Genomic DNA, 19,536 nt, shown 5'->3' on the forward strand with positions numbered 1-19,536 from the left:
TATGGGGCTGTGTTTGCAGTGATGTTTTGGGGCTGTTCCGGGCGGGGCGGCGCGAGGCAGGTGCGGGGGACCGGGGGCGGGGCGGGGGCGCGCGCCGCGTGCGTGAAGTCACCTCCGCCGTCACGGGCGGGCGCCGCCCCCTCCCGCGCTTCCCGCGCGGCCCTTTCTGCCTTAAAAGGACAATGGGGCGCGCGCAGCCGGCGGGGCTCGATTGAGGAGAATGGAGCCGTGGGAACCGCGCCTGCGCAGAGCGGTCGAGGGGCGGGGCGAGGGGGCGGGGCGTGGGGGGGCCGCGGGCTCGCGCGCCCGCCCGCGCCGGCGGCAGAGCGCGGGGAGCCGGGGAGCGCGCGCAGCGGCGGGAGCGCCGCGCACCGCACGGGTGTTGGTGGGCGCAGCGCGGCGGTGAGTGATGCCTTCCCTTTCTCCCGGGCGGGAGGGAGCGAGAGTACGGGCGACAGGGAGCGGCGGCTTCAAACTGAGTTTTGTGGCTGCTTGTTTCTTGTTGTTCGGGGTTTTTCGTTTTCTTTGCTCATGGTGGGTTTCCTTTTTTTTGTCGGTGTTGGGATTTTTTTTTTTTTTTTTTCCCAGCAGCCGGTGGTTTCTGTTCGCTCCAAGTTACTCACCGGAGCTTGTCCGCAGTTTTGCAGTGGCAAAAAGACTTTGCCGCCTTGAAACACTTTGACACGCGCGTGGCTTCTGTGAGCTGCGTTTCCTCCGGTTTTTTCTTCGATTAGTAGAGTTTTAAAGGATGTGAGAGCGGAGAGAAACGCCTCCCGCATTGTTGCGGACCCATCCCTAGAACTCTGACTTCTGCCCCCCCACCCCAAAGTACGGTTAAATCTCCAAGTCTTTAGGAGGAAAGACTAGCCAGTTCCCGATAATTTAACTCCGAAAGCAGCCCTGAGGCGCGGAGCGGGTTAGGAAAACCGGGCTGCCTGGCGATGACGGGCTGCAGGGCGCCTTTCCCGGGCCGCGGCTGGCCCGGCTCGCCACGCGGGCGGCGCGGCCCCGCCGGTGCGGAACGAGTGCCGCAGGTGCGGCCCCGGCGCGCCCCGCAGCGCACACCTGTAGCGCCCGCGCACAAGTTGGTGCCAGCGGCGTGGCGGAGGGGAGGGGGACCCGCTGGCGACCGCCATCCCTCCCTCCCTGTGTTTCACGTGGGGAGAGGGGGGCAGTTCTTATTGTTTCCAGTTATCATTAGTAAATGCGGAGGGGTCCGACTCCGTGCACGCTAGAGAGGGACAAAACGTGTGGCCGTGGGCTGGCGGGACACGGGCTGGCGGGACACGTGCTGTCGGTCGCACGGGTCGCGGCGTGGGGCCTTCCCCGTCCTGCCCCCGGCCCGGTGCGCGGCGTTGCCGGCGTGGGGACGGTGCGGCGGGCGGCGATGGCGTCCTGCCGCTCCCGTAGCTCGGCGCCAGTGCAAGCGGCTCCCGTTTCTGCCGGCGTGTGCCCGCGCCCGGCGCCAACAAGTTTTAACTCCGGGCTCCGGAGGGCTGTGCGGCGCGGGGCGGCCGGCGTGCCCCCGGCGCGGCACGTAGGCAGCGCCCGGCTGCAGGGAAAACAAAGGGCTCGCATGTGCTGCGGGCGGCGCGGCTCCCCGGCGCGCTGGGGGAAAGCGCTCGTCCGCGCCCGGCGGGGGCTCGGCCCGGGGGCGGCGAGTGTCGGTGGGGTGACACTTGTCGTGCGCAGGACGGTGTTTTTTAGGGGCTGGCTGCCGGTTTTGGAGGAGTTTGGAGGGGCGGTGAAACTTTGGATGCACGCGCGGTCCGTACGGCACCGCGCGGCGCGCACGGCGCTGGGGCGGGCGGGCAGGCCCCGCCGGCCGCCCCGTGGCTGCGCCGGGGTCCGGGGGTCCGCGTCGCCCCCGCCGCGGCGTGCCCGCGTTGCCGGGAGGTCTGCGGCGGCCCTTTGAAGTGAAACTGTTGCCATGTTTGAATTACGTCAGGGCCGAGCCATGAGGAACCGGCGCGGAGCGAGGGGGAGGGGGGGAAGGACGGGGGGGGCGGCGGGGCACGGCCGTCACCGCGCTGGGACGGGGGTCCGAGCGCTCCGCGGTGCGGCCGCGGCTCCATCGCCGCTTCCCGCCGCTCCCCCCGCGCCGGATGGGGCGGCTGCTCCGCGACCGCGTGGTGGGGCGGCGTTTGCAGCGCGGGGGCCGCCTCGCAGCGCCCACCTCTGCGCTCGGGGCTTTCCTCCCTGGCGCGCCGTCTTCCCCTTCCTGTGCTCTTCTAATTTATTTTTAATTTTACTCGTCTTTCGGCGAGTTGAGCGCTTGGCAGCCCCGTGCAGGGCGGGGGGGGCTGCGGCCACCCGCGTGTGCGCTCCCGCCGCTCCACCTGACCGGCGGGGCCGCCCGAGAAAGTAGGTCGTGTGCCCCGGGGGGGGTCTTTGTTCCCGGCGCCGCCGCCCGCCCGGCCCCGGCCGCCGCTCCAGCCGCCGGCGCTAACGGGGGCAGCGGGGCCGTGCCCGGGGCCACGCCGGTGCCCGGCGGGAGCGGCGCGACCGGGCTCTGCCTTTTCGGGCGTTTTTTAGCGCTGTTATTTGGGGTTGGGAATTTTTTGTTTTGTTTTAAACTCGCAGTCTTGCTGCTCCCCGTTGTGCTTTCGCTTCGGTGAGATAAAAGTTGCCGTCTCCTCTCGTACCCCCCTGTCCGGATGCGTGTAGCTGAAGGGATTTAAAGGGACCTGCCAAACCTGTTGTTTACTCGGGCCGTGCCCGCACACAGCGAGCAGGGCTGAATCCCGCCTGGCCCGGAGCCCCCCCAGCGGCGCTTTCCTGGCGGGAACGGCCCCGGTTCATCCTACAAAGAGCCTTGTCTCCCCGACTGACGGCCCGTCCTTCGGACCTAAATTATTCAATGAACATTACAATTGCAAAAAAGTTGGGAGCTGCCCCCCCGGCGCTGTGGCTGTGCAGGCAGCCGATGCAGGCTGCAGGCAGCCGATGCAGGATGCTGCCCGCTGCTGTGCCCTGAACACGTGTCTGGGCTGGAGGCCGGGCCCTGCCACCGTCCCCTCGTGGCTGGGGAGCGGCAGGAGAAGGCCCAGCGTCCTGCACTGAGCCCGCAACTGTAACAGCACTGCAGTTATGGCTGTGCTTGAGCACAACCTGCGATGCTCTTTTTTGCTCTGAGTTTTAATGTGGCGCTTAGGAAGGTGGCAGGCTGGCAGCCGTGGGTACTTGGACGAGGCAGTCGGTGAGGGTGGTGGCTCCTCAGCAAACTGTTCCTCCTGTGTGCTTGCTTCCAAAGGTGATGCTGTTTCTGGCAGCCATGTGCAGGGTGTGCGCATCCCCTTCTCGCCCCTCTGCATGCAGACAGATCCACTGTGTAGTTTACAGCTTTCGTGCAAAAGATTGCACAAACTCTGCACCATAGGGTCAGGCAGTGAACTGGAAGCCTTTCTGCTGACACCAGTGGATGTTCAACTCCTTTGTTACACAGGTGAATTTTCAGTTTCGTGGGATCTGTGGTCCGTGGTAGGGAATCAGCAAGTAGCAAGTCGGGATTTTCAAACACACCTACAGGCATGCAACATCCAGCTCCCACTGAAAGTAGGTGGGATTGAGTTCCAGAGCCTCTGGGAAAAATTCCTCCTCAATTCATTCTCTAAAAGGAGCTAATTGCCTACATATTCAGTCTTCCTTTAAGAAGAAAATGCCACTGACTTCTTTGTAGAAGATGTTAAAAAAGCTGATAAATTCACAGAGGTTAAAAATAAAGTTACAACTGTGACGGTTTGTTGTCTTACTCATACTGAACAGCTCTTTCTGTGTTACCAAACTCTGCTTTGCATTGATTCTTAACACCTGATGCCTTGTACCTCTTTCATAATGACATGAACGACATCCACATGGTCCTACTTGACAATTAGCTTCATCCTCGCACCCCCTGTAGCATTTTTTTTTTTAAACACAAAGAATAAGCCGGTGTGCTGGGATTTGAAAATTACCTGGGCAAGACTCCATTTCACAACTCAAGCCTTTGCGTTTCTGTAGAATGTGCTCAGTCCAAAGTCCAAGTGAAATGACCAGTAATAGTGCTTAAGGACATGGAATGTATCCTTTTTAATGAAGTCACTTCAGCTATTCTGCCAAATAATTACTGTTCCTTCTGTTCAAGTCCCCATCCAGGTATGTTACCTTCTTTAAAAACAAACATAAAAGAACCCAGCTGAAAAACACAAACCAAAACTGTTCAGTGCCTCATGATCTCGAGGGGCTGTGATGCTTTTTCAGTAGCAGGTGGTTGCAGACAGCATCATAACAGCTGTGGTGACTGTACACAGATAAGCATCACAGACTGAACTCCAGCACATGGTTGAGAACATCCCAGTTTTCCTTGCTGGGCTCATGCTCAGTCTAAGTGTGGTGTTAGTTATGCAATAGGAGTTTCAGGCAGGGGGAAGTCATCTTTCAAGATGGAATGTCTGCAGGTGGGACAGGTTTGGAAATTTTTTTCCTCCTATGCAAATCTTACTGATTACTGTTTTCATGCTTTGGCCTATCCCTTCTGGAGCACTAACCACATGGCAGTTCAGAGGAACACCCACGTAGCGTAGCCTTTCAGTTCTCTAGCTTAAATGAGTTAGGAACTTCCTTCCCAGGGAAAATCCAACAGGTGAGCAGGCTTCTTTATGACTTGGCTGCTTCTGAAGATGTAACTAGGAACAGCTTGTGACCTAGCCAGGATGCTGTGGAGACTCAAGCATGGGAAAGAAATGTCCAATTTGATTTTTGATACATGCTTAGTAGTTGCTGCTAGGTGCATCTGCTGTGCTGAGATTTCACTTCAGCCCTGAGCACACAAAAGTGGCTGTGGACATCTACCAGCAAAAGAGTGAGTTACTTATTTTGTCAGAGGAAAGATTCCTGAAGATGTGGTTTTGACCTTTTCTGGTTTTGCTCAGCTCATCAAGTGACAACTCCACAGCATGCTGTGACATTCAGATATTCCTGGGCTGTAAGGGCCAAATACAGCTTTTCTCCAAGTAAAGTTGTTTTGGGTGGAGAGAGGAAGGAAAGTGGAAGGAGAATCTGAGGAATAGGGGACCAGAAGAGCATACACTATGCACAATTCCAAGGTTATGGGTGTTGGTTATTAGAACGTCTGTTTTAAACTATAGGGAAAGATGACAGTAAAAAAATATTTTTGCAGATACTGAAGTTGCATTTTCAGATGACTCCAGTTAGATTGGTCTTTTAACATCCTTGGAGCATTCTGGCTTTGTGCATGTTAAAATGTTCTTTTTTTGAGGGATCCAATTTTAACTTCTCTTCCAAGGGTTTTTTGCAGCAGCCTGTAAACTCAGGGGAGGTATGTTTACGTTGAGTCTCTGATACAGGTCAGTTCCTCTGTTGATGTACAGTTCTCTGTCCTACAGTTGATTTTCAGTAGAGGTATTGCAGTTTATTTCAGCAGAGGGACAGGCCCAAGAATTTATTGTGAGACGAGCAACTCCGCTTCTGGTGCCGTAGACAGCTCTGGAAGCATTTTTCATGTGTGTGCATGTGCCTGGGTGCATGCTCTTGCAGATGCAAAAGCCAGAGCACGTATGTTCCTTCTATATTAAGGCATCTGTTTAGTTCCCTTTAAAAGAAAAAAAACTGTATAGTTTTGACTGTGTTTCTTAGTTCCAATGAAATGCTGTAGGGATGACAATTGTGAGGTTTTTACTGACAGGAATGGGCTGCATCAACATACGTAGGGTAGATGGTATTTTTCTCTAGCCCAGCTTCAGGGAGGCTGTGCCAAGGCTGTTGTGTACACGGAAAGGGAAATCAAATCGTTGTTCTCCTGTCTGACAAAGGTACTGGCAGTTTTGGGTTGCACAAAGGGTGAACGATCCCAGGTCAGAGTGGGGAGATGGGAGGAGAGGAGGATACTGAGTATTTGGACTGGCATGCCTCTGCTCTCCCATAACTCCAGGGAATGTTTCTCTTTCAGCTTTGCAAGGAGCAGGTGAGCATGTTCATTCCCACGGGCCTGGTAACTTTGTTACAAAGGGAGACATGCCTGTCTTCTAGGAATTCAGTCCTTTCTATTACAAAAGGTTTTCATTCTTGGGTGATCAGAAAGAATGCAGAAGGAATCTGGAAAAGCAAATGAAAGTGGCTTAGCTTACTTTAAAACCTAAGAGTTCAGAAGTTCTTCCCTAACTTGAAAACTTAATGAGCATCTGAAGCAATGCCTCCTTTTAATTTAGATCATCAAATTAATTTTTGCAAAGAAAACTAAGCACCAAATTCTAGTCCTGACAGGTAACAAAAACATAAAACCATTTTCACACACGTATGATGCATGCTGCTTTGTACCAGCCCTTCACAAAGGTAATAAGCAGGGTGTGGGGATTTTTTTTTTTCTTTACCACCTACTTTTTTCTTCCTGACTCTTCATGACTTTACTGTTCTCTTTTGCAAGACAAGTTTCTATTTTTGATGCTGCTTTTTCAAAAGTGAGACAGCAGGAGAATGGAGAGAGCATTTTCCTGGAGACTTTTCTGAGACCATTTCAGTTGCTAAAGCAGTGGTGTAAAGCAGAACTTGAGGGAATAGCAGCTTCTGCAGGGAGAAGCTGTGGAGAGGAACACCAGGGAGGAGGAGAATCACTTTTTCCCTGGCTTGGGGAGGGAAATACTGCTTTCCAGCTAGTGTGTATAAATCTCTATTTCTGCAGAATGACAGATAATGCTCTGCAAAGATTTCTGATTCTTTTTTGGGGACCTGTCCCTTTCACTTCTGTGCAACTGCTGATATATTTTAATAACATGCTTAAATTTAGCAAATAATAACAAAGTTAAATAGCATTAATAACATGCTTAGATTTGGCAGAATTATGTTGTGTAATGCTTTTTAACTTCTAGTCAAGTTTCTTAGTTTCTACTTGCCATCTCTTTTGTCTGTCCCGAGTTTCACATGGTTAAAGTTCCACAGCTAAGACTCAGGTGTTAGGGTAGCCAGCAGCCTAAATCCCTGGCTCTAATTTGAGATCTAAATTGCAAAGCTTTCAAGTTAAACCTTTTAAAGGGCACAGTCATATTTACTTCTAAGTCCATATTAGCTATTAAGCTCTCCAGCTGACAGAATATTTAGTGTGTAATGGTCAAATGGCAACTGTTCAGGATTAAATGTGTGACTGGACTGACGCCTTCCATTTATAACTGCACTTGGATGCAGTTGTCAGAGAAATCTGTTTAACTTGTGGTTTTGCTACTAGCTCTTCCCCATTCAGGCATGATGTGTGGTAATACCGTTGCTGACCATTCATCAAGTGGGAAACAGATGGCACTAGTTTCCCTTCTATTGAAGGATGGTGTTGAAAGGCTGCTCCTGTGACAATGGCAGCAATGATGCAAACCAAAATATTTTCAGAGTATATGTGTTTTCCAGTCTTTGCCAGAACACTGATTGTAAAACATGCGTCTTATTCTGCTGTGGTGTAAATACCAGCTGGTGACAGAGATCATCTTATCACTGTCTGGATTGCTGGAATAGACTGGGCTAGGAAGTAAACAACATTGTTGATAGTTGTTTCTTGCCATGTAGTAGTTGAGATGTTCTTGTAGCTTAAGTTTGGCAGCACTGATGAACCTTGTGTCTGCAATTAGTCTTTGACTTTCTAAAGAAAAGTACCAGACCACGGATTTAACATTGAAGTAGTCAAACAACATCTAAAATTGCTGTTTGGAAGCTGAAAATTCCCAAGTGAGCCTGCTGTTAGATCTCCAGAGGCTTGTTGAGCAGCGTCCTCAAGAGTGTCTCTTGAAGAAGCACATCAGATGCTTAGAAACAAAACACTCCAAGTGTTTGCCTAGACACTCTGCTGTTTATTTTCTTGACAGGTCAGGAATATTGACCTGATTTGGCTGTGCATTCATTTGCTACGCATCCAGCAGAGGCTGAGAGAAGTTCTGAGTCCGACCATCCCTCAAGGAGCCCTTTCAGCAGGTCACTACTTGGATACCTACTTTTACTTACTAGATCTGCTCCTGGCCTCGAGGCCAATGCTGTACTAATACAGGGAGCAGTTATCTCCTAAGAAGCCTGACAGCATTTGGGGTCATTTTGCTGGATATTTGCACAAGTTAACCTTGGGAGAATGTAGCTCTAGGTGAGCTCCTTGTGCTGCAAATGTGAAGAAAGGAATTCAGCACTCCGAGCCTGTGGAAGACAGCGTGAGCTGGGACAGGAGGGAAGGAAAGACTTACCCTCTCCATCTCTCTCCTAGGCCTGGAGGATCTTGGCATTCAGTTTGAGCAAGTCCCTTGCCATCAACAGACTCTACAAGGTGAAGACAATCTTTAATGGAGAGTTGAGTCTTTCTAAATGTTGGTGCAGTAGTAATTGCAAAGAGCCACAACCTCAGTGAGCACCAAGTGGTCTTGTATATGCCAGACTGAAATGTAAACATGTACACTTTCAGCTGGAAACAGGTTCCTTAATGGATTTTGTGTAAGAGTATTAGCCAACAATATTGGATACAATTTTTACTCTTTCTTGTTCTCGGGAGCCTGGGAAGCTGCATGTTTTTTTTGCAGTGCTGCTGTATTCTTAATCTTCTCCTCTGGGGTGGGGGGCTGTATTTTTGCCTCTGTGTGGGACTGTGGCTAGGCTTGGGTGGTTCCCTAGCTTTTGCTGTGGTCCCACAGAAATGCACGGGGTCTCTTCCCGTTGCACACCATCTCCCTTTCAGTCAGGTGAGCGTGGCACTGGGTATTGTCGTTTTGTGGAAGCATGTTTCTCACCTCACCTGAATCTGCCTTTCAAAATATTTTATTGCCATAATGATGTGGCAAGTCCTGGCAGTGTAGACGGAAGATTTCAGATTATTTTTCTCTGTCCCACTGGAGGGTAAAAGGATTACAGCCCTTGCCTTCCTGCAAGGAGGATCTGGGGGCAGGTGCCTATGCCACATACATTAACCAGTAACCTGAGTTGGGTTACTGGGACTTGGCAGTACCTGGGACTGAGAAGTGACTGAGAGTTCCTTCTCACCACGCTTATTCCACAAGCAATGGAGTTGCTCCTCTCCTGAAAGTCCTGCCTGAGCTGCCGGGCCATTCAGTAGTTTTTTGTTAACTTCTTAAAGAATTCAATAGCTTGGCCTTTGTTAAGGAAAGAGAGGGAAATGTTGTGTAATTTGCGTGACTCCATGTAATTTTAATTTTTTTTTAAGCAGAAGTTCTTAGTAGTGAGAACCTATTCTCCTGGAGCTTCCTGCAGCCAGAGGCCTGTCCCCTCTCTGAGCACTTGGTACGTGGTGAGCAGCAGAGGTGGCTCGCTCCTTGCAGCAGGTGCTTGAGGCAAACCTTGCAACCAGGGTCTGTTCAAAAGAGAACAGCTTGGAGCAGTCCCTGCCCGTGTTATCAGACAGATGCTGTGTGGCCTGTGAGGACTTGCTGTGTGTCCAGGCCCAGCGCCAGGAGAGCACCAGCTTTGCTCAGTTGTTGGTTTGGGTTTTTGAAGCGCTGTGGGAACCCTGTTTGCTCTGACAGCATCTCATGCCGTGTCAGACTGTGCCCAACAGGAGTTGGCACTGGGGAACAACTAACTTAGGGGAGAGCTGGTTGGGTGGGGGGTGCGCATGCTGACTGCAGTAACTAACTTGAAAAGTTTCTGCCTGGAAAATGGCTCCGCTGTATGATACCTGCTCTGATAGCAAATCCCAGCCTTGGTGTACTGAAGAGAATAGGCAGATCTCTGAGAGCAGGAGGGCATTCTTGGCTTTCTGGGCTGGTGCTGAGTTTGCAGAGCTGTTACAAAGCAGCAACTTCCCTGTAACCAGAGTTCCAGCCTTATTGGCAGGGGAAGTGTGGTAGGTACATGCTGAGGTGCGCCCCAGGGTCCTGCTCCCTGGCCCTTTCTTTCCTTGCTAGGTTTCCTTCCCATGGAAGGCAGGGTGGGGAAGGCAGGAGGGTGAAAACAGAGCATGTGCTGACATGGAGCTGGGATGCTCACCCAGGCCCTGAGAACAGAGAAGTGCTCCCGGGTCCTGCAGGGCAGACGGCCACTGAGGGCTGGGTGGGACTCCACCCTGCTGTTTTTAGAGCAGCTTTTCAGGTATGTCTGCCCTACAGCCTAGGGGTATGACTGCAGCTCATTTAAAATGACTCCTACTCACTCTCAGCAAAGTTTGCCAGGGGTGTTTCCAACCAGCACCTGTGGTGGTGGTGATGATGAGGTAGTTCAGTGACCTGGAGTTCAGGTGCCAACTCATTATCCAGGGGCTTGGGCAGGTTCACCTGGCCTGTCCTGCTGCCTGTCCTGCCACATGCACAGGGCTTTCATTGGCCAGGTCAGCTGCATTCACACATCTGCATTGTGCTGTTGTAGATGTGCCCTTAGAGTAGATTTGTGCAGTAAATGAGCTTGTTATGGGTTCTGCTGGGTATTGCTTAATATTCCAGCTGTTAATTACATAATTCTTTTAACAACTGCATTCTAGGTGTATCTGTGCTTCTGAGGCAACATGGCGTAAAAACACTCTGCCCTAATCTAGCAGGTTTTTTCTTTAATTATCTAACAGTGATAATTAACACCAGTTTCTGTTTGTTTTCACAGGCTACAGCTGGGAGGAAAAGATGTTTGGCTTTCACAAACCGAAGATGTACCGGAGTATAGAGGGCTGCTGTATTTGCAGAGCTAAGTCTTCCAGTTCTCGTTTCACTGACAGCAAACGTTATGAAAAGGATTTCCAGAATTGTTTTGGGTAAGATTCTTGCCTCAGTCAGCAGTTCTGGCATTGATCTCTAAGCTGCAAACCTGATGTACTGTCCTTCTTGCTCTGAAAGATTAGGTTAGCAGAGGGGAGTTGTGGGGAAAGGCTGCCTTCAGCTTCCTCACAGCTTTCCTGGGCAGAGCAGGAGGGGCTGGATCCTCTGCTGCTGTGTATGGTAGTGTTTGATTTTCAATCTGCTGTCACTGCCAGTGGAGAGCTGTTAATTCCTAATAGCAAAGGATCAGGCTCATGTCTCTCCCACCTCACAGCACATGCAGGGATTTTAGACTTCTCTCAGACTGTGCATTTTTTGCTGGTTCCATAGAGGTGTAAATACCTACACAAAATAATGAACTCTACAGATCCATGGGACTTTCTGTGGCTCTGAAGATTCAAGAATGTTAGATAAAACTCGATGAGTAAATATTTAGAAGTTTCAGCAGGGTGTATGCAGAGTACCCTGTTACGAATATTGGTGTCTTTGTTCAAACAGGACATAGCAATGTGTTATTAAAACTTCTCATTGGAAACCCATTCTGATGCAAAGTGATTAGCTTTCCAGTTAGGAAATGTTACTTGAAAGCATTGGTAAATAAAAGTATAAATACTAGAGATTTCTTGTACCAGTTACTGTGACCTTTCAGTTTTTGGATACTTCTGAAGAGCTTTGAAATTTTTGTATAAGTATTTCCCTTTTCCCCACTTTTTCTAGAAACACTCATGTAGTGAACTTCATCGTGCTTTGTGTTCACCTTGGATTTTTGTACACAAGTCTGGCGGTGACAGTTTTCCTTATCATATTTCTTGACTACTGTCCTTGGCAGTCAAAGGCTGGATGCAGATCCATTGCTTTTTTCTGGTGGTTGTTTTTTTTAACTGCAGTAAAGCAGCTTGCAGTTTACCAGGGCCACTGTTGTTGTGCTATCTGAAATATGTTTGCCAAGGTAAAAATGCAGACTGAACATTGAGCAAATAATGGTTATCTGAGCCTGCCTCATTCATCTATAAATGATCCAGAGTCTTCCTATTTAAATAGCTGAAAAAACCTGCAGTGTTTCCCTCCTATACTTTTTTTAGCAGGGATTAGCAGTAGAGACAGTTCCTGAAGAAAGCTTGTTAGAGGGAGCAAGTATTGCTGTCATTCCAGTGACTTGCTGTTTCTGAAACCTTATCCTGTGCTCATGTGGGAGTGTTTTAGGTGGTGTTTGTTACTCATCCTTGAAGCTCTGTGAGAAAGTTAAGACCTGAGTAAGCTTTTGATGTTTGTTCCCAAGTGTACGTTTGAATAACATGATTATTCCTCCTGCTCCAAACTAACCAATCCACTGCAATTGTGTCTTGGTTTTGGGGGAAAGAATTCCAAAACCTGCAGGTGATGGGACTGTTGTTTTCAGTGCCTGTCTGGGAAGGCAGGAGGATGAGAACAGAGGCAGATTGTGACACCTTTTATTTCTGTGTGGAAGAGTGCTTTCTGAAAGTGAGACCTGGTTTTTAAATGGTGCAGTTTGAACATCCCAGATGAATTGTAATGCCAGAAAACCAGAATTTCAGAACCCTTCTTACTCATCAATTTTTTATACTTGCTGTTACCAAGTGGGGCTGGGCTTTTATTATTTTATTAAGTGATCTTTGCTTCTGTTTTTACCAGGCTTCATGAGGCTCGCTCAGGAGATATTTGCAATGCCTGTGTTCTTTTGGTGAAAAGATGGAAAAAATTACCAGCAGGATCCAAAAAAAACTGGAATCACGTTAGTAATTTATTTCTCTTCCACCCCAAACTAACTCTTTCTAGAGCGGGGAGGTGCTGGCATGGGTTTGGCGTTTGCTCTTTCACCCACACTCTCCCTTCCCACCCTCAGCATCTCTAAATCCTTCCTGGAGTATTTCCTGCTATGTGGCTCCTACCTGCTTATGTGCAAATGGTAATTATGCAAGCCTGAGATGCAGTCACAGACTGACTTCCCTTGTTATGCCTTGTTCTCACAAGCTCATAACTTTGTCCAAAAGTCTCTCATGACACTCAAAACATTTTAACTTTGGCCTTTATCCAAAATTGGTTGCTTTTTTTTTTTTCCAAGCAAGGTGACTTGCTCAGGCAACACATAAATCAATCTCATTTAATCAGATAATTACAATGACTAATATCTTGCAGCTATTTTCACTCGTATATTCTGTTTTGATACATCTAATTCAATTCGGGCCTAGGGCTGGGAAGATGATCAGGATTCCTTGTGTGTGTAATAATCTTTATCCAGGATGCCTTGATATAGTAATGGCAGCCAGAACTATGGATATTGCTACCACTAGCTTTACTCAGAAGTTAAATTTATGATTAAAGAAAAACCTCCAAAAAACTCCAGGGTGTAAATGCTTGGCAGACACTCTTAACTGGACCTGTATTACCTTAAACAATTATTTGTTTCTAAACTGAATATGTCAAAAAAGGGAAGTTGGCAAAAGTTGAACCAAATGTACTTTTTAAACTAGTTTGCTGTGTTTTCCTGCAGACTCAGCCTCTTACAGAGGCTGAGATTTTGACAGATTTAAATGAAACATAAGAGTGTCAGTGCACAGAACTGCCTTGGACTGTTTTGAACATCTTGAGCTAAGTCAGTACCTCTGTATCGAATGGGGCAGTACCTGGGCGCGATGCACAAGTATCAGACATGCACTTTCTGTGTTCTAGGTGGTAGATGCCAGGGCTGGACCCAGCCTTAAAACAACATTGAAACCAAAGAAAATGAAAACTCTGTCTGGAAGCAGAATAAAGAGCAATCAAATCAGCAAACTGCAAAAGGAATTCAAGCGGCACAGTAAGTGGATCCAAAGAGATTTTGGCGATAAACTTCAGCCTCCCCTAGCACAACTCACTGTTAAAGGGCCAAGCTGAATCACCCTCTTGATTTAGCTGTGCACTCACACATTTGGGCTCTCCCTGTTTTTACAGCCCCTCATCCTCTGAGAGCTCGGGGACGGGGTGGAATGAGAAGGAAGAGCTTGTGTGCAGGGTGGGCTGCAAGGCAGAGGTGGGGAAGTGGCAAGGGGGTGTGGGGAGTCTGGCTTGAAAGTGCAGGCAGTTGTAGCTTATGTCCCACACTTAAATGACATATCCCTAGAAAGAATGTCTTCAGCAAAGATCTCACTGAAACTGAAGTTGGAAGAGGCTTCTCCCTGCTTTCAGTAATGTGCTATGGCCATTTTCAGCTCTCTTTTCCCAAGAAACATTACAATCTTTTTCTCCCATACGTGTTTTTTAACCTAGATTTACCCGCCCTTTAAATTCCTACAATGTTTCCTTCTACCTTCCTCTGCCAGTCTCTGATTACTTTGCACTAGTACATGGACTCTCCAAATAGACTTGGATTCAGAGCTTTCCAACAAAACCATCTGCCAGTTATGCTCTAAATATATGTCAGTACTTAAGGCTTTTCTTCTAAAGCAAACCTTCCAGCTTCTTAACTGTTGGTGACTTGGGGTCTCTCTCTCCGTCTCTCTTTCAATTATCCTACCTAGTCAGAAGGAAAAGTCTCCTAAGAATCAGTAAAGGCCCTGACCCGAGGAGCTTTTATCTCCTCATTCAAGGCACTCTAGTTAATCTAATTGTGTTACTGTAGCTGCTAGAGGTGGCAGCTGAAAGGTAGGAGAGTAGTCACTGTTAAGGTGTGTGTGTCTGCACTGAGTCTAGTTCCTAGCCTTGATCCAGCAAAAGCTCAATACTACCTAACACATAATGAGAAAATATATATATTTATATATATATATATATATATATATATGTAAAGTGCACAAGTGGGAAGAGCTTTGCAGGACTTGACCTGGAAGGGCGAGAGAGGAAATGAACAGTGAGAGAGAAAGTCTGGAGCATAGACCCCCATTGTCTTGAGGGATCTCCCAGTAATTTTGGAGCATGGCCTGTGTGGGCTATGTTTGAGAGCCAGAAGCTGAAGCCTGATCCTGAACCTCTTTCCAATCCCTCATGTACAAGGACCCCCTCCAGTTCTGAAGTCTGTTTCACAAATCCTGCCACTCTCTATTGAAACAGGCAGGAGCAAGTGAAATAAATGGGTTGTTGTTGTTAGGTTTTTCTTGCTAATTAAAAAACAAGTGTCTCTGTTCCCAATCCACAAATCAGGGGGGAGGGTAAGTCGTTGGATGCATGTCCGGATTCTTGCATTTCTTCTTTGCCCTGCAGATTCTGATGCCCACAGCACCACTTCGAGTGCCTCCCCAGCTCAGTCTCCCTGTTACAGTAACCAGTCGGATGATGGCTCCGACACAGAGATGAGCGCTGGGGCCAGCAGAACACCAGTGTTCTCCTTCCTAGATCTCACATACTGGAAAAGGTAAAAAGCAACAGAATGTGCCCTCTGTGCAGGCAGCAAGCTCACTTTGCATACGTGCTGCTTGATTCTGCCTCTTCATCTTTATTTGGTTTAAGGATATAATTTAAGTCACGGGGCATTATACAACACCTGTCTGTCCATGTTTGGAAAGAAATGCCATGTATTTAGGACATTTTCTCCTATCTCCCTTCAGTTCCCTAAACACTAAAACAGTTGCTGGGAAGTATTTTTGCTGGTTTTGGGAGTAGCAGGTAATATGCTAGTCTGTCGTTATCTTTTCTTAAAACGATGCCCTGTAGATACGATGTGTTGCCACATACAAGAGTGCTCTTAGCGTGCCAGCAAAACATAGCATTTGATTTGGTTGACCTGTTATGGTAGTCATTTGGAAAAAAAAAATAAAATTCTGGAGTGGGAGGAAAACCACAAGGTTTTCTGGGAGCTGACGAGCTTGTTATCTTTTATTGCTTGTTGTGACACAGTAATCCCTTGTTTAGCTAATTGCTCAATTGCAATTGTTGTGACTTTGCTGCCTCCTCTCAAATAATGTTTGCAAGTGCATTGTAGCCAAGGTTAGTTCAGCCCAGATGATTGTGTGTCTGAAACTTCTCTAGGAAGCAAAGTGGGGAGACTTGGCTTTGTATAGACATGTTTGGGTTTTTTCTCTGTCCTTTTTTATGTTGGGTTTTTTGTTTTGTTTTGTTTTCCCAAAGACCTGTTGTGAATTTAGACACAGACTTGTTTTCTGTTTATGAGCAGTCTTTTTGCCCCTCTCTTCTGGGCTGGAGGGTCAGTCAAGTAGTGTCTGGGGTCAGACTTACTTTTTGCATGTTTGTGAACTCTGTATATTCTAAACAGACAAAGTATCTGTCTCCCTGCCATTTCTTCCAGGCAAAAGGTCTGCTGTGGAATCATTTACAAAGGGCGTTTTGGAGAAGTCCTCATAGACACTCATCTCTTCAAACCTTGTTGTAGCAATAAAAAGTCTGCCACTGAAAAGCCAGAACAAGAAGGACCCCAGTCTCCAGCAATCTCCACCCAAGAAGAGTGGTGACTTCCTTGGATAGCTGCAGAAGGTTATACAGATCCTCCTATTCTCTGGAAAAATACTAGAAAAGTGACTATTCACTTTGGACACCTGCTATGCTGCCAAAAGACTATTCCCTAGAACTATTTTGGGTTTTACTGCTACAGTTCCACAAACTCTGAAGCCAGTTTGTATCCTTTCAGAAAGACTGTACATAATATTTAAGATGCTACGTTACACTTGGCAAAGCTGAATGCTGCTGCGAGGTTGTCTAATTTTCCCCCACACTCACTTCCCAAGTGAATATGAGGATGGGGTTTGTATATTAAAGTATATGTAGTTCATGTTTCTGTATTGAAAGAAGCAGTGGTTGTAAGGCTTTTTTTTTTTTCTTTAAAAGTTGGTTGGCAAACTTCCTAAATCCCCAAGAAAATATTTCATTCTTAGACATGTATGAGTCAATAAGATGAACTAATACATAGAAATGTTATAAGTCACCTCTCTAGTTATAAAAATATATATTTTTAAAGGTGTGGAGATTTCACCCTATACTACTGACATAACAAAGACAAATATTTCATCCCTTCCTTGTGACACAGACTGGTAATCTGCAGACATCTCTACTACAAGTGGTAGCTATCTGAGAAGGCGTCCAGCATAAAAGTGCTCTTGAGAAAGGGGTGGGAGAGCTCTCCATCTCAGCTAAGGAGCAAGATTTACCTAAGAACTGACCATAGCAAAATGGGAGGTTACTTTGTTTTAAGGCAGCAGCAAGCACTTTGGGCCTAGTGTAGTAACCCCTGGTGGTTAGAGATGGACCAAGAAACACATTGATGCTCAAGTCAGGTGTAGATGACAGCCAAAACTGAGTAACTGTTCTCTGTTGGCCCAGTGCAGCTGAAATGTGACCACAAACAAGACTCCTCCTGGTTTTGGACCTGACAAAGAACCAAACCCCTTGCTAAGCAAATCAGGCTCTGGTCCAGGGACATAATCTGTTTGCAGCCTGGGGTCTGGATTCACAATAACTGTTTTGAAACCCTTCCCCTGCAGTGCTTCTCTGTGTTTGGGTTTTGTTGGGTTTTTTTTTCTGTTTGTTTGTTTAAGCAACTGCCAGATCAACGCTTTTGTGAATAGTGAATCTGAAAAGTTCTGCTAAGAATGGTGCTGTGCTGAATCAAGGCAGCTCTGTTTGCATACGCGATCAAAAGATAATACTTTCTACACAGATTCCCAGACAAGCTCATGTGCAAATCGTTGTGACACTCCTTCAAACTCTGCTTTGCCTGTAGGGTGGAAGCAGCTTCCTGGAAGATTGTGCTGCAGTTTTAGCTCCAAGTTGCTGCACGTTTGTTTTATGAAGGTTTAACTTGTGTGAGTTGGGAATTCTGCTTTTTGTTTGGTTGGTTTTTTCCTGGTTTTAGGGGGAGGGAAATTTTTTTTTTTTACTATTACTCTTTTGGGATATCCTACAATGGATTGCTACATGGTGTGATTCTTGGGGTGTTCTGTGTAGGGCCAGGAGCTGGAGTGGATCCTGATGGGTCCCTTCAACTCAGCATATTTTATGATTCTAAGCTTTCCTTTTTTTGTGAGAGTCATTGGCATAATACTGTGGTGGGTAGGGTTTAGGACTGGATTTCCATGTAGTCTTGGTTCCTGAAATGGGAATACTTAGCAAATGAAAATATAGATAGGGAAAGATATGCAGGTTTTAAGAGGAGCCTCTACCCTCAAAGCTTTTTTTTTTCTTTCTTTTTTCCTCTCCTGTTGGGTCAGCCAACCTCTGGAGAGAAAGAAAATCAGGGGAAACAGGGCTTTGACTTATCACAGCCTTACAGTTTAGAGCTTTCCTTGGACTCATTTTGCTTTTCCTAAACTCTGAGTTTCTTAAGGGAGGACAAAGCTGCTTACCTTGCTTTTATTCTCAACCACGTAGAATCATTCAGGTTGAAAAATACCTAAGCCCATTGAGTCCAGCCATAGATATAATGGATACTTGATTGTATAAAGGCACAACTAGGTTGGTCATGTCTAATAAGGGCTTGAGCAAGAGTCCTCACTGTTTTTGCAGACACCTATTTCATGTGAATTTGTGTTTTCAGCATCAGTAATTCTGTACACCTAAGAAGGCTGCAGTGTTGGTGGTAGGATGTGCTCTGATACGGATCATCTCTTCTGTATTTATTTATTTATTGCTAGATTTCAACCGCCAACTGCTTCCCCTACTCCCTCCCACCTCTTCCATTCCCAGTAGTAATGCAAAATGAGTAGTCATGCACTTTGTATTAATGTATTAGAAATCTATGGAACCTGTTTTGTACTTTTATACTGTTCAGACACTTGTAATCCAAACTTTTTTTTTTACTAGGGTAATGAATAAATTTAGACTTATTTAGAAAATAAGCAACTTCTCCTGTGTTTATTTCAGCTCTGTTCTTCTGTTAATTAGATTTGGTGTTGCACCCAGCCTAGGGAACCCATGTTTCTATTTGAACAAGACCAAGCCTTCTTTTGAGGGGAGGAGTGGAGTAATTTCCTTCCTATTTAATTTGGAAAGAAGAGCAGAGCAAGGGAAGGAGGTGGTGTTTATTATGACAGACAGCTGTCTCAGGGCAGAATAACAGAGCTTTCCCCTGGCACTTCATGTGTGTCAGGAATTCCTTTGCTGGGAATGTGGTGCTGGCATTCTGGGTTCCCAGGGGGCTTGCTCTCTCCCTGTAGTTCACCAGCATTCATCAAAGGCCAGCTGAAGTAACAGCACTGATGGGTTGGTGCTGACAGCATTTGGAAACATCCCATTCCAGATCCAGTGGAGTTGGTAGAAGAGACTCGTGCTCCTCTGTTGAAGCTGGAGCCTGGCACGTTGCTTCCCACGGCAGGCACAGTCAGCTGGATAAACTCCAGCAGACTGGTGGGAGCAAGGTCTCTGGTAGGAGCTATCACTGAGTAACTGAGTTTAGAAGATAATGGGGAAAACATTGCAACCTTAAGCATGATGGCTTGTTGCAAGAGGCTGTTTTGGACTTCAGTGGAGATGCTGATTTATTCCTGCTGATGTACTGGCTGTTTTCTTACAAACTGAGCACAATGATAATCAGAGACTCATGTAGAAAATATTTCAGTGAAAGCTCTGCATAGACTGCCAGATTGTAGTACAATAGCATCTGGTTTTGACGTATTTACATTTTCTGCTGTAGGTGCCTAAACATACCTTGGGCATAATTCAGTTCACCAAACACGTGTAGTATATGTTAAGTCACTTAAGAGAAGCAGGTGCACCAAAAGGTGGTTTAAAGCAGGTAACCTACTGTGTAACCAATTATTTGCAACTTTCCACCCTGTTTCAAACAATTATTTCCTTTTCTCACTCTCTGCTGCTGCACACCAGTGACTATAGCTACTGTCAGAGTAAGCTCTGGTGCTGAGGACATCTGTGCTGATTGATA

At 47.2% G+C, this 19,536-nt stretch overlaps 1 protein-coding gene across 5 annotated transcripts; it reads left to right on the forward strand.

Annotated features, from left to right (window-relative positions):
- The first annotated feature begins 342 nt into the window (after positions 1 to 342).
- Positions 343 to 18,493, forward strand: SINHCAF (SIN3-HDAC complex associated factor). Of its 5 annotated transcripts, XM_048302125.1 has the most exons (8): positions 3,356 to 3,445; positions 7,842 to 7,947; positions 8,228 to 8,287; positions 10,561 to 10,708; positions 12,366 to 12,465; positions 13,404 to 13,530; positions 14,910 to 15,060; positions 15,952 to 18,493. In XM_048302125.1, exons 1-8 carry the CDS (start codon positions 3,422 to 3,424, stop codon positions 16,112 to 16,114), a joined length of 879 nt encoding a protein of 292 aa, XP_048158082.1. In that variant the 5' UTR covers positions 3,356 to 3,421; the 3' UTR covers positions 16,115 to 18,493. The 5 variants fall into 5 exon arrangements, with proteins under 5 accessions (XP_048158083.1, XP_048158085.1, XP_048158081.1 ...); XM_048302128.1 differs by lacking the exons at positions 3,356 to 3,445; positions 7,842 to 7,947 and adding an exon at positions 388 to 402; XM_048302124.1 differs by lacking the exon at positions 7,842 to 7,947 and having other exon boundaries at positions 2,568 to 3,445.
- The last annotated feature ends 1,043 nt before the right edge of the window (positions 18,494 to 19,536 follow it).

Source organism: Corvus hawaiiensis, chromosome 4 (genome assembly GCF_020740725.1).
Source record: "Corvus hawaiiensis isolate bCorHaw1 chromosome 4, bCorHaw1.pri.cur, whole genome shotgun sequence".
NCBI lineage: Eukaryota > Metazoa > Chordata > Aves > Passeriformes > Corvidae > Corvus > Corvus hawaiiensis.

Coding starts and splice junctions, on each gene's coding strand:
- SINHCAF (XM_048302124.1), top strand. CDS start 3,142: ATGTGGCGCTTAGGAAGGTGGCAGGCTGGCAGCCGTGGGTACTTGGAC. Junction 3,446..8,227: donor TCAACTCCTTTGTTACACAG/GTGAATTTTCAG, acceptor TCTCTCTCCTAG/GCCTGGAGGATCTTGGCATT. Junction 10,709..12,365: donor GATTTCCAGAATTGTTTTGG/GTAAGATTCTTG, acceptor TGTTTTTACCAG/GCTTCATGAGGCTCGCTCAG.